General features: G+C 39.3%; 1 protein-coding gene across 1 annotated transcript in view; it reads left to right on the plus strand.

The window, feature by feature from the left end:
- Window positions 1–15,673, plus strand: part of Abca13 (ATP binding cassette subfamily A member 13) — a 403,635-nt gene that overhangs the window by 309,422 nt on the left and 78,540 nt on the right. The window contains exons 53-54 of the mRNA XM_051164717.1: window positions 664–859; window positions 3,900–4,009. Coding sequence (XP_051020674.1) covers window positions 664–859; window positions 3,900–4,009 — 306 coding nt within the window. The remainder of the gene's footprint in view (window positions 1–663; window positions 860–3,899; window positions 4,010–15,673) is intronic.

A 15,673-nucleotide genomic window follows, 5' to 3' on the forward strand; every position in this document is an offset into this window, starting at 1 on the left:
TAGATGATTAAGTGGTGTAGAACAACATATCACACTGAAAATAAGGAAATTGAGATGAGCATCATATGGATACTGTGTTGTTAGTACTTCATCACTAAAATGCAGGCGCATCATAGTTTAGTGGAGAAATGAAAATTTGCTTGAGAGTTAAAAATATCTCAGTGCAAATCCTAATGAGGACTTGGCAGCCAGGACTGAGAGCCAGCCACTTAAATATGATGGCGAGTTAGATACGATGGCTAGACTTATGTCCATCTGCAAACACCTGTTGGACACTATATGCAGGATATACAAAAGCTGTCCAACTCATACTATAAATTGGGGTAATTTTTACCAATATTCCTGTGGAAGTTGATATTTTATATTAATGTGATCAATACTTTTTGTACTTAACACAAAGGTTACCATGACTTTGTTATTCTCCAGATTAAAAGCTACCTCTAGCATTGACATTTCTCAGGGTCTCCGGTAAAAAGTGCATATCCTTTGATTGTGGGAAGGAAGTTGACATTCCCTGGTAATCAGGATGATGCAAGCAAGATGATCTGACAGCAGATGCTACTAAGGTCTGAGAGCTCTGCCTTCTGTCTTCACAGGTGTCACATGGGGACTATGCCAGGACACTGTCCCAGATGGAAATTAACTCTTTCTTTATCTTCCCAGGGGCCACTCTGTCCTGCAGGACACAGTCAAGTCTGCTAAGGACACAGATGTTGAAAGGGAAGAAACGAGGGTGCTTGAAGGAAAGACTGGAGGAGACATTCTGGTGTTGCACAACCTCAGTAAAATGTACCGAAGTTTTTTCAGGGGCAAGACCACTGCTGTGCGTGACATTAGCCTGGGCATACCACGAGGCGAGGTAACACAGCCGCAGCTTTTACCCCCTTTTCTCTCAAAAAGCAGCCTCCATCTTCCAGAGATTCCTCCAGTGTCACAGAGGCAAAGCTGGAGACAGGGTCTTAGCATAGTGAACATTTGTCAATTGATTGAAAATTTATTTTGTTTCATGATTCTTTAAAGTTTACGTAACTGAGGAGTTTTAAGAATGGTTTGACTTTAGACTGACTTTTTATTGAGTTCAAATACTTTTTAAAACCCCAGTTAAAGCTGAAACTCACTTTTTTTCACTTACTTAGCCTGCAATTTTTTTTTTTTTTTTTTTTTTTTTGAGTTCCAGGTTAAGTCCACGTAGACCAGTAGTTTTCAACCTTGTTAACATGCGGCCTTTAATACAGTTCCTTATGTTATGGTGACTCCCAATCATAAAATTATTTTTCTTGCTACCTCATAATTGCTGTTTTGCTGCTGTTATTAATTGCAATGTAAATATTTGATATGCAGGATGTGTGATATGCAACCCTCCCCCTACACACAAAGGGGTCGAGACACACAGAGCGAGAACTGTTGCTCTAGAAGAATGGTATTCTGGAGGGTTAAAAAATGTGCATACCACAGCAGCTGTGGAGGAACCTTTAATGGGAACTGACAGAAGTCATATAAACTGACTCTTATTTGGACTGAATGCATAAAGGGAAATCAATTCTGAGAATGATTACCTTTAATTAATGGTTAGAAATGAAGGCACAGCTGGCATGTACATGGCCCAGGCTCCAGAGAAACCTGGTGGTTATCTGGCTATCTCATTGCCAGCAGCCAGCTATACCCTCCTGCTGAGCAGACAATCCAGATATGAGTACCCCAGGATACACAGCGGCCTCGAGTCCCATCTAAAGCAATCTAGGAGTGACCTGGGTTGAGATCACGATTTCTAGGATAATAGACAAAAGAATTGATTTTTAATTATTGTTTCTATTGGCTTTTGTTTTTGTTCTTTTTTTTTGCCAGTTGGCTTTGTGATGTTAACTTATTGAATTTTGAATTAAAATTAAATAAATTTAAATCAATATTAATTTCTTCACTATCTATTCATGGGTGTTTAAATGAGAGAGAGAGAGAGAGAGAGAGAGAGAGAGAGAGAGAGAGAGAGAGAGAGAGAGAGAGAGAATGGAAGGGGGAAGGAGGGATGAAGGAAGGAAGAAAAAATAAAGGAACCTTAGAACTACGCATCTGCCTTTTATTTTGAAGTTCCCTTTTGGCTGCTTGCTGTTAGTATAGCAGTCAGCTGAAGAAGAGGAAAGGCTCAGTCTCCATTGTCTCCATTGATGGTGCACCTCAAGAGAAGGCATGCTGGGAAGCTGCTTATGCCATGGCCAGCTGCTAAAAAGACAGAAAAGGGAAGGACCAAGTTCCAATAGCCTGTAAGGAGCTTAATCATTGAGCAAAAATGGCCAACTAGACACACCCCTTATGTAATCCCAAGTCTAGTGGCCACAACTGTAGCAAAAGGGTACTCTGGTCTCTTTCCTGGGATTTTATGAGCTGCACGTTTGATTGCCTAGACAGGAAGAACCTTGTAAGAAGCTGTGAAGAAAACAGAGATGACTGCTGAGATGTCTGTCTCTGGCTCCCTAAGAATCAGAGAACTGGTTGGGAAATAGAAAACCATGAGCAGATACATTATCCCATATCTGGACAGGGTTGGAAAGTGCTGGAATAGCAGGCACAGGGTTAGAAAGTGCTGGAATGGCAGGCTTCAGTGATTTACAGGAGCAAAGTAAGCAGGCGCGAGAGCAGGAGTGAGGAAGAGTGCTACCACAAAGGTGGCAGGGTCACAGTGGGATCCGAGGCAGAGGTGCAGTCTGGATAGGCTGACAGGGCATCTTAAGGCTTAGCGAGTACGGTAGTGACACAAGGCAGGTCTGGAGTGAGATGGGACCTCTATATTGGCTTGGGAGAGATCCAGTGATATTGGAGGAAACATAGTGACTGAGATACATGGTGATTCAAGTTATTGATGTTGTCCAGAGGCACATAATGGAGGCAAGTGCTGGGTGTGCATGAAGGCAAAATGCAGAAGCAGGCATTGTAATAAGGAGGACGGTAGCGATGTCAGGAGACACTAGTACTCAGACATCAGAACATGAGTCTGAGAAGATTTGTGTTCCAAGGAGGAGTCTCAAGCGTGTTGTATCCAGAGTTACAAAACAGATACCAGGTCTAGAGAATGGGGTGGCAAGGCAGTCTTCACATAGACTGTAAAACAAGACTGAAGAAAAAAATTCGGTTTAACTGTCAAAATATAAAATTGGAGGTTGTTTCCTTAGTTAATACCAATATTCTCTTAAGCTCTGAGTAAGAAATAGATTTACAACCTTTGCAGTGGAAAAATAAATGCATGTAGCTACCAGCAAGATTTATCATCTATTTATCTGTCTGTCCGTCCATGTCTATCTATCTATCTATCCATCTATCTATCCATCCATCCTTTATCTACATGTATATCATCATTATATATTATTATTTATTTGTTATCTGTTTATTTTTCTGTCTATAATTTTTCTATTTAATTTTTATCCACCCATTTTCCTTATATAAATATAGATATGCTTGTGTGTACATATCTATATTTATCTGATTATATACATTCATTTCTCATATATCTATATCTATCTATCTATATATAAAATCTGACTCAGACTGCAAGATGGAACTGTTTAAGAAAATATACAAAAATTAAATCTGAAGCAAAGCAACTGCTGCAGTGACATACCTTCCTAAGATGACTATCTTCTAAAATTTGGATTATTGTTACTTACTACATATTCTGTTAGGTTTTATAAAGCTGAATTTGTATTTCTTTAAATTAACACTGATTTTTTAATGCATAAGTGCCACAATAGCATTCAAAGCACAAAGTGTCTTTTATACAACAGCGTGGCTCCACAGTGCACCAACATCGCACATCAAACACATCAGCATGCCATGAAATCAAGCGCTGCTTCTAAAACAATATTGATTATGCTTCATACCTTGTGTCTAACTTCATTTTTTATTCTTAGTGCTTTGGGCTCCTCGGGGTGAATGGCGCCGGGAAGAGCACAACGTTCAAAATTCTGAATGGTGAAACTCCACCAAGCTCAGGGCGTGCCGCCATCAGGACTCCTCAGGGGTATGATCCAGAATTGATCATTTTTCTGTTTTTCTCCAAACTCATTTTCTGTTTTCAATTTCTCCAAAGGGGTGACAAAGTCTCTCAGAATCATTGACTGGAGCTCAACCCTTGTAGCCAAGAAGACAGGATACTTTCCTCAATCTTAAAATCTGTTGTCAAGATTTGCATCATATTTGGCATTCTATCTATCTATCTATCTATCTATCTATCTATCTATCTATCTATCATCTATCTATCATCTATATATTTACTATCTGTCTATTGTTTTTTTCCAAGAAAGGGTTTTTCTGTGTATACTTGACTGTCTTGGACTTACTTTTTTGTAGACCAAGCTGGTCTTAAACTCACAGAGATCTGCCTGACTCTGCCCACTAAATGTTGGGATTACAGGCCCGCTGCACTGTGCCTGGCTTGCCATTTTAATTTAAACATACCAACGTACTTGTATGGTTAATCTAGTTTTGGCTGTTATTTATGTGTTTACACTCATGCATGCCTGTAATATGAAGAAAGATGCACCATGTTCATTTAGCAGAACAATAGTACTAGTGTTTCCCCTATGGCCTATGTCCTAGCTAGCCACAGATTTTTGGCCCAAGTAATGGGACAAGTTGTTTATCATTGAAATAGAAATTTTTGTTTGTTGTTACTCTTTAATCACAGGGTTTCTGTGTGTGGGCTGGCTTCAGCCGAATTGCCTCTACCTCCCGAGTGCTAGGATTAAAGGTGTGCACCACCACTGCCTGGCTGAAGTCGAAATTCTTAATATATATTCCTGTAATGTATCATGTCCAGATTTTCTGTTTTCAGTCTTCCTTTTTAGGTTCCCTGTGTTTGGCTCTGTTTTTAGAGCTGTTTGCATATAGAAATTCTCAGTGATGGTGAAGTCAGTTTCGTTCCCTTCTTTTACTTGCGGCTTCCTGAACCTGGAGTAATTCTTCTCTTTCTGACGTCCTAAAGTTGTCACCTGTCTTTTGTTTTCTACCTATTGGTCATTTTAATGTATGCTATTTATAGGGAGTTTAATTAGAATCTTTTGTGTAGCAGAAATGTAATTTGATTTATTTTCTATCTGAATAGTGTCTCAAATCTTTCCTGAACAAAGTACCTTTCTTCTTTAGTCAGTGGCATTCCTCCTATCATATAGGGTCCTAGTGCATGCTGGGTATTTGGTCACAACTGCTTCCAAGGCACATCTCACTGTGTCTCTTCCTTCTCTCTTTGATTTCCTGTGGACTCTTTGGGTGAGTCTAGGAACCAAATTAGCACAGATCAATATGGGAATATCATAGAAGTTTTTTTTTAAATTGGAAATATATTCTTCTCATATACAATACATGACGACCACAGTTACATGCCTCACCTGTCCACTCCTTATAGCTCTCCCCAACCGCTGCTCTCCTCAGATCTACTCATCCCCTGCTTTCCCTTCAGAATAGGGCAGACTTCCATGAGAGAGCAAGCAAACAGGACAAAACAAAATACCATAAGAGAAGCCAAATGCCTTCGTATTGAGGCTGGACAAGGCAACCCAAAAGCAGAAAAAGAGTCCCAAGAACAGGCAGAAGAATCAGAGACACATCCACTCCCAGTATTAGGAGTCCCACCAAATCACCAAGCTAACAGCTATAGCATATGCACAGAGGACCTCGGACAGACCCGTAGGCCCCTCGCTTGCTGCTTCAGTCTCTTGAACCCTGTTTAGTTGATGCAGTGGGCCATGCTCTCCTGGTGTCCCTCATCCCCTCTGACTCCTACAATCTTTCCTCCTCATTTTCCATTCCCAGAGCTCAGAGGGGAGGGACCTGATGGAGAATTCCAATTTAGAATCCCTCTCCACGTAAAGTCTGGCTGTGAGTCTCTTTACCCACTCTCATCTGATGCCTGAAGAAGCCTCTCTGCTGATGACCAGATAAGGCACCAGTCTGTGAGCATGGCAGATTATCATTAGGAATCATTTCATTGATTTTTTTTTTGACCAGTTGTGTCTGGTTCTTTTCTATGTATATGGGACCTTTGGAAAAATATGAAGTCTGCAGGGGTGGCATATAGAGTGATTTTGTACATTTTAGACAAAAATTGTTGCATTTGTGAGTGAATGGCAGGACAGAGGAATCTCTGTTTTAGGAGGGTAGCTTGAGACTTGGCACTGAGAGATATGCGGGCTGGTAAAACCTAGGGGGAGAGCAGGGCTGCAGGCCTGGGCTTGTTATTCAGTTCACGTCAGTCCCAGCATACAGTCTTTGGAGGTAAAGGGGCTTCCTTCCTTCCTTCCTTCCTTCCTTCCTTCCTTCCTCCCTCCCTCCCTCCCTCTCTCCCTCCCTCCTCGCCTTCCTTCCTTCCTTCCTTCTTTCCTTTGTTCCTTTCTTCCTTTCTCTAATCTAGCTGTGGCCAATACAGGTAGAAACAGGCAAGCCTGATGCCCCTGTCTTCAACAAGGTTTTCTTAGGCACCTTCTGGCTAAAGGAACTGTTATACCCACTGTGGTCTTTGATACACATTTCTCTGTTGTCTTTTTAGATCGTCTACTATTACCAGATCTCCCTTCCTAGTTCCTTCTTCAAACGAATTGTGATATTTTAGGGACGTCTCTGCTACATATTTTGTTATAAGCTCACTGTTTTGGCCTAAATTATATTAACTTTTTCTGCAATTTGAGGTAAAATAACTTCTTTGTGGTACTGTGTCTTCATCATCTTTCACTCACTATGGTGTATACTGACATCTATCCAAGCAAATTTAGGAACATCAGTCCTTTAGGTCTTGAAATTTGCCTGATGGAGTCCTTGCTGATATTCTAGGCTGTTTATCCAGGTGAACTGGATCCCAGCAGGAGGTAATTTGTCTCCTATGTGCTTGTACATTTCATTTTCACTAGCTTTTCTCATGGATTTTCATTTCTCTAGCTTATAGTAAATTGAGCTAAGTGGGTTTATTCATTTTCATATCCTCCACATAAACCTCCTGTCTAGCATGGTTTCCATACCTTCAGCCCTTCTAAGAATGTATAGTGGAAGAGGAGCTCCCCCTCAGTCACAGTCATAGGGGAAGGGAGTAAGGGGAAAATGGGAGGGAGGAATGGGAGGATACAAGGGACTGGATAACCATTGAGATGTAATATGAATAAATTAATAAAATATATTAAGAAAAGAATGTATAGATTCAAAACATGCCATCTGTGGACCGTCAGAGTCCTTTGTCTCATGGTTATATGGAAATGGGCCTGTTTCTAACCTCTTAGAACCTGGTCTTGGCCCTGGCCCTGCTAATCTATCATGGAACACGAGTGGCTTGCTATTAATCCTGAGAGATGTTCTCAGCTTCTCCTGATGGGAAATGTCTGTGTTCTAACCCAGTATCCCAGGGATCACACTTGAGCTTGAATTTGGTCTCCCTCTATGTTATAGCTACAAAGGACTTTTGTGTCTTTTCTTCCTCGTAGGGACCAGATGTGTGGCTATTTTTAATAGAATTCAAATCTAAAAGGCAGACAGGAGTGGTCAGATTTAAGACCTACCTCTAGAATTCTCTTCATTTTATGCTCACAAGGGTGCTTATTTTTGAGTGTGATTATTTTTTTCTAAAAATATATGATTCAATGAATACATAAAAGCAATTCACTAACCACGTGTTTTAGATATAGGGAAGAAAGTTAAAGCATTGTGCCTGTAATTCTGCAGTAGACTTTTAATTGGCTTCATATTGCACAGAGATTGTCATGTAATGAACTAAGATTTTGAATACAATGATAAATATAGATTACATTTCTATGTGGTGAGAAGGATGTAGAAATATCATTTCTACAAATGGTAAATATATTTCACATCAAATCAACGTTAAATTAAAATATGTTTTACTATTCAATGACAGTACTTCAATGTATTTAATATCGTTGCTTGAAAGTTTATATTATATCTGACATTTAAAACATTTGAAGTTTAATTAATAAATTTATAAACTATAACTTTTCTGTCCAAGGACAGAGTATGCATTTATGCTTTTGTTAATTAGTGTCAGCAGATGAAAACATAATAAAATTTATCTTATAACAGAAAGTAAAATTTATGCAACTAATGTATGATCAGCTAGTTGTGCATACCACCCTCCGTTCTAAAAACCTATGTGGAACTGAAAATCCCTTGAGGATTAGGACGTTGATTTTCCCTATGGCAACAGAATTAAGATGTAAAGAATTTTTGTTGCTTGTGGTGGTATCTGATTATTTGTTCTCTCTAATTTGCCTATTTACAAGACCATATGGACAAAAGAACCAGAAATTTTAAAGGGAATATAAAAAAAATGTTTACTTTTTTATCCCTGGAACACTGACTCCTTTCTTTATTATTCCGTTCCATCCTTTGTAAAATAATTGGAAAATGAAATTCAAATAACTGCTCTCGAAAGGAAGAATAAATTTGCATTCACAGGATGGTCTGTAAGTCTCTTATTATGCTACATATCTGTGTAATTAGTTTAATTATAACTAAATCACACTTGCATTAATTATATTTTTAACCTTGATTATTTGTAATGTTAATTGCACATTGGTATTCAAGGAATTAAGTAGGTAATTAAAAGCACAATAGAATTTGTAACTACCCAGAATGCTGGAGTACCCCTTTCTGCCCACGAAGCCCCGCCCTGATTGCCGTACAACTAAAGCACAGGGACCTAGCCATTCACTGCACTGGGGCTTATTATTATTTTTTGTCATTTTCTGTCCTTTTTATTTTAATGTGTGATTTATAAATTCCCATAAATGACTAAATGGATAACTCACACTTGGGAATGAACACACACACACACACACACACACACACACACACACACATACACACAGAGAACTCTTTTCCAACCTGCAGTTTAAAGCATATGATGAGCTCCTGATATAATGACAGTAACCATAAGTTGTTAGGCTACCTGTCAAGAATCACATGCTTGGTTTTTGATGGTGATGAGGGGGACAGGATCTTCTGAAGCTTAGGCAGACTCAAACTTTCTATGTAGCTCAGGATAATACTGAGTTTCTAAGCTCCATGACCACCTCCTGAGAACTGAGCTTACAAGCTTGTTCCCACATGTAGCTTTATGCTGCCAGCACAGGGCTAAAGTTTGGGTCTTAGATTATGTCAGTCTAGGACATAGACACTCCAGCTTATCCTCAGTTACCCTGTGCTGTAGACCCTTCTCTTCTAACTCAGGAAGATGGCTGTATTAGATAGCCAATCCTGTAATCATCGGCAATTGCAGCCGTGGAATAAAATAGTACTAATGACAAGACTCATGATTTGCTCCGACTCTGCCATTCACCAAAGCATTTAGGGGTCTTTACATTCTGAGTCTTACTGGAGAATTATAGTGGCCTTGGGAAGAGACTGTTACTCTGATTTTACTGACAAGGAATCTGAGATTCAAAAGACGTAACTCATTCGCTGGAATTCAAACTCTAGTGGTAGAGTTTAGATTTTATTCAACTTTACATTTTTATTTTTTTGTTTTTGAGAATCTTGTTCACAAGTACTAGAGTCACATCATTTTCACACCCCTTAAGTCTTTTTGTGTTCCACCAACTCTCAAATCATAGCACCTTTCCCCTTAATTATTATTATAACATTATAAATATATGTGCGTGATTATACACACCCACACCCACACCCACCCACACCCCCACCCACACACCCACCACCCACACCCAACACACACACACACACCCCACACACACACCCACACCCACCCACATCCACACACACACACACACACCCCACACACACACCCACCCCCCACACCCACACACACACACAACACGACCCCACACACACACCCACACCCACCCACACCACACACACACACACACACACCACACACACACCCACACACCCACACACACACACACACACCCCACACACACACCCACACACCCACACACACATACACCCCACACCCCCCCCACATATATATATGTGTGTGTATATATATATATATATATATATATATATATATATATATATATAATATATATATATATATATAGTAGACTATGTAGAATGCTCATGTGTATACATGTGATTAGGGCTGACTATTTGGGATTGGATGCTTGGATAACCTATCAGAGGGCTATTCCCTGCAGTAGACTAAGTCTTGTTCCCCCAGAAGCCATTGATTGCCCATAGCTAGCTCTTCATCTAGGGGTGGGGCCTTGTGGAATGCCCCTCATCCAATGCCCCTCATCCAAGTTGGCATGTTGACTTGTGTTACCCTTATGCATGTCTGGTTTAGGTAACCATACTGTTGAGATTTCGTGACTGTAGCATTCTGTTGTGTCTAGAAGAATCTTTCTCACAGCTGCAGTCCTGGTTATCTGGCTCTTACAATCTCTCTCCTTTTCTTAGATGCTCTTTGAGCCTTAGGGTGTAGGAGTTGCACTATAGGTATGCCAACTAGGGTTGAATTTCCTTGGTAACTTATTCTCAACATTTTTAAAAGGTTTATATTCTTCTTGTAGCCTCTGTCTGAAGCAGAAAAATATTTCTTATCTGAGGGTATAAGGATATGCATTTAGAATATAGATAAAAACTGTATTGATTTGGGGAAAATGCAATAGTGGATCTTCTTTAGGGTTCATGACACACCAGATTTGGGTAGCTGGTTAGGTTTCAGCACCAGGCATGAACTCTCTTCCAATGAATGGACCTTAAGCCCAACTGGACACGTGTTGGTTACCCTCAAGATATAAGTGCTACTATTGTACCATTGGGAATATGTTGCTGAGCTGGTCCATGAGACTCCTAAAACCATATATGCTGTTACCATTCCCTTTGGTTGTCTCCCAGGACATGAAGATAAAATCCTACTGCTGAAGATATGCACACTTCAGATATGAGACTTAGAGGAATTGAGCTAGAGCAGGCATAAAAGTCTGCCTTTTGAGGACTATCTCTCATAATATCTGAGTGTACGATCAAGCTACCAAGGGAGAAAAGCGATCAATAGTTCTACCCACCTGTAAAGCCTGAAGTTTGCAACTTTCAGTCTTACGCCTTTCCTAACCTACTGTGCCTATTTTTAGAGAAAACTCTGAAAGCAAAGAGAAGGAGATAAAAATATAGAAAAGGAACAGGATGAGATATTCTTAAAATAAATTGACAGACAGCAGAATTGCACACATTTTTGCAACAAAGGTTCTGTCATATTTAAAATTCAAAAGCTCAGACACTGGGTTTTAAAAAGCACGATTGTACATGACCCCCTTTAACACAGTGTTACTCCAACATTCCAGGTAAAAGGAGTGACAGTCTGGCAAATAAAACAAAACAGAACACATAGATACATTAATACCTTTTAAATAAAATTTGAGTAAAATGTAGATAGAAGTAGAGAGATATAATATATATTGAGAAAATTACTATCACTGTGAATATGAACCGTAAGGCTGTATTTCATGCAGAGTTCCTAAATAAAACCCCTCATATTAGTTTGCAAACTCCTAGAGTAACAGCTTAGGGTAAGTATGTAGAACTTACTTCCACTAGAACATACCATAGGGAATAGACTCTTTTCATCATTATTTAGCAATTTTCTGGAATTTATGTAACAATTATAAGACATAGTTGAGAAATAAGGGTAATTATATTGCCATCTTTTCTACAAAATATATTTGAGTTAATAGATACAATGGGAAGACAGTCAAATGCAATAGCACATGTAAAGTATGTATGAATCAGGAATATAGTCCATGTGGGTGGGCTTAAATAAGATGGCATTTTAAAGAGTAATAGGCATGATCGAATACATAGCCATAATTAAGTATATACCACATCGCTAGGTAGAAGCCTCAATGGTCTTCATGCTGTCCTTTCTCACAATGCTGTGTAGGCCTGTGGTAAATGTCATTGACTTTGAAGAGGGTATAGACGACTTAAAACACCGAAATTTATGTAGAAAAAGAGAGGAATTTAATCATGGTATTTTTGAAAGGTGATGGACATTAAGTGGTATTTCAATGAACTTTATGGGTTTCATGAGTGCGTTTCCAGTTGTACATCTGGTTTGTGGAATCAGAGAGACAATAGGCTAAAAACATAGTGTGCTTTGAAAATCTTACGTTAGTTTAATGGGAAAAGGAAACCAAGTAGCCAAATTATCGCAAGAGCACTGCTTATTATAATACCAAAAATACTAGAAATAATATAAATAAATATGAATGTATTCTACTAATTGAGGACATTCTTCCATAAGCAATTAATATAAAATGTATAACATAAAGTATGGGTATGTTTAAATATGTGAGTATGTTAAAATATTAGAACACCGAAGTTCAAGATCACAAACACTGACTAAGACAGAGTTGACAGACATGTGTAAAATGTTATGGTGATATATAACATTTAAAGAGAAAAGACAATGATCACATATAATAGATAATAAACAAGAGAAATCAGCACAAGGGCTGAAGAGGTAGAGAGGAAGGCCTGCACTGCGCTGTAGAGGGCCCAAGTTCGGTTCCCAGTACCATGTCAGACAGCTTACAACTGATTGTAGCTCCAACCCCAGGCCATGCCATGTCCTGTCCTGGACTCCCTAAACATTTGCATTCACATGTGCGTGCGCGCGCACACACACACACACACACACACACACACAAACACACACACACATACACACACACACTTAAATTGAAAAAGTAAGCACAATATAAAAAATGAATAATATTTAAAGGTCTTTTCTACCATTAATATTCAAGTGAATGGAGGCAGGGCTTTGTATTTTTATCTATCATCATAATATTTAAAAAGTGGCCTGGGATTTCTTGAAGACAGTAAAACACAGTAAATAGGCACGATGATGTGTAAAATAAATACACGATGACACATAAAAATGTTTGAAATAATGCTTCCTCCTATAAGAATTTTTGCCCTGAAAAAAGAATGAAAATTTAAATAAAAGACTGAATAAAAACAAAGTTTTGTCTTGTCTGTATTATAGAAAATGGAAAGATACTGTGCTCTTGTTATATATTTGATGTTTGGAGTCAGTCAAAGTATAACTACTGTTTTAGCTATGTGAATGATATTTAATAAGTTAATATAGAAGACTCAAATAACAAGAACATGTACCTATTAGAAGATTAAAAAGTACTCCCCCTATTTCACAGCTGCTCCCTGAGGCCATAAGCAGGAAGAAAGGCGTGTATGGATCGGGGGACCTGCCAGGGTTGATGTCATGGCTGTCTGAAACAAGGGTGGAACAGACGTGAGACTGTGCCAATGAACTGGCTCTCGTAGCCTCAGGGGTGAAGGAGCTGCATTGCTGCTCTGATCAGGGGCATTGCTGAGCGGGGTCTTGGAAGGGCCACATCCTTCCTGAATGTGTAGGTACTGAAGATTCACACAGTGGCATACGAAGATGGTGAGAAATCTTGACAGTTTTTCTCCGGGTTCAGAGTTAGAAATGAAAAAAAAAAATCTTTTGCACATTGGAACTGGGTTTACACCCTCCCTGGTCTGGACTCCAGCAGCTGTGCCATCCCCTAGGGAAGCATATCACACAGAGACAGGTACCAGCTCATTCCCTTATGCATACACACTTCAGTGATGCTGTCCATGACAGAGACATATCACTTCTATTTGTAAGTTAAAAATGAGTTGGCTTCAGATTGATGAACTCATGGGAATATTCAAGAAGAAAATGATAGGCTTCTTTGAAACACATCCCCAAGTCAAGATTTTTCAGCTAATGTAAACAAATAACATTAAAGGAGAACACGAAATCAGACACTATAGTCTGCACATGATACCTGTCTTCCATGAATATAAATTAATGGAATCAACAAAAAAGAGAATTGTCACACAGAGAACATAATGTCCCTGAAAATCAACCACAGAGAATATATGGAAACTATAGCAATAGGACAAACAACTTATTTGAAAATGGCATAATTTCTAAGACTGAAAATGATGCTTATTGAATTTAAAAGAAAAATCATGAGTGGGTTAAAATTATATGTTACTTATGGAAAAACGTGAAAATGTGGCTATTTGGAAAGGATGGAAAGAGAAGGTCCCAGCTGGGTGTGATGGTTCACACCTGCAATCCCAGCCTTCCTGAGGCTATGCCAAGAGGACCCATCATCTTGAGGTCAAAGCCAGCCTGGGCCAATCTCAAAAATAAACAAATGAATAAGTGAAGAAGAAAGGGAAGGTCCAACATGAATGTAATTAGTTTTTAGACTCAGAATGGAAGAGACAGTGAGAGAGACACAGCATTAAATGAAATCACAGCTGTACAATTGCCAGTATTAATAAAACAGATGACTCTTTAGACCAGGAAAGCATATTTATCTTGCATAAAAATAAGGCACTTTTCATGACATTATGTGGTGAGAGCAAAATCCCCCCAGAATGAAGGTAAACTTTAAAAAATGTAAAAGAAAAGACAGATTGTAGCAAAGAAGGGAAAACTAGATCAGGTCTTCAAAATAGTAGCCACTAGAGGCTTCTAGCATTGAAAATACAATTTAAATCAACTAAAGAAAGAAAATTATTTTCTTAGCAACATCAGGTATAACTCTAGAGCTTGTCTGTTTAGGCCAGCACACATGCACACAGAAGGCTTCCATTATTGCCCAGGTAGGGATCTGTGCCACAGAGTCCACTTCTGAGCACAAGACAGCGGACCTGCCTGACCGAGCATCATCAGAGTGCAGCATAGGAATGCCATGGGTGAGTGTGCACTGGTGTGCGAGCAACCATGATAGCAAGGTGGAGGACTATATGTTATGTTTGTACCACTCTCATGTACTAGATTATGAGGCAGTTAAATAATGAACAACACAGAAATTCTTCTGGAACACAAGACTTCTGCTTGGCGCTTTAGATCAGCATTTCTGGAGCTTGCTACCTTTTAGCACATGCCACTAGGACAGCTATCTGGTTTAGGATGTGGTTTCTTCCTTTTGTAAATGACCACCATTACAGAATTCATGTGCGCAATAACTATTAACTACTATAGCGTCATCAAAATGCTCTGTGCTGTGGGCACAGCACTTTAGAATTTATATACAATTGGCTCTTCTTCCTATAAACATGTATAGCAGCAAAATAAAAATACACACAGAGCTCACAGATTGCTTGCAAAGGTCTAAGCGTCCTTTTGACTTGCAGATGAGATCAAAGTATCTGTCCTATGAGTTTGCAGAGTAGGAGCAGCTTGCTAGTTGGTTCCCCCCCCCCCCCACACACTTTTAAGTAGATGAAAGTGTAACAATGCTGATACAGAGTTAGGAAAAGAATGAAGGGAAATCCTACATAATTTTAAGGGACTATCTTGTAGTCCCCAGTTTTGAGGACAAAATTCTACATATCTATGTGTGCATGTGAGGGTGGGTGTGTCTGTAAGCTCTGTACACACACGTGTTGGTACATATATCTATAGATGAACTCTTGCACATTGCCAGGGACGGTCATCACACTCATTTTACCCAGCTTCTCGGCTGACACTGTCCGGCTTTCTGCACTTCTGAGCCATCTTCGTGTGACTGCCTGTCTATATTCTACTAGGTTTCTAGACCAGCCTGCCCTCAGTCATGTGTCTGCCACATTATCCTAGTCTTTTCTTTGAAAAGAAAAAGAGATGGTACTTTTTCTGTTACAATGAAGATTTGAT

Source organism: Acomys russatus, chromosome 22, assembly GCF_903995435.1.
Source record: "Acomys russatus chromosome 22, mAcoRus1.1, whole genome shotgun sequence".
NCBI lineage: Eukaryota > Metazoa > Chordata > Mammalia > Rodentia > Muridae > Acomys > Acomys russatus.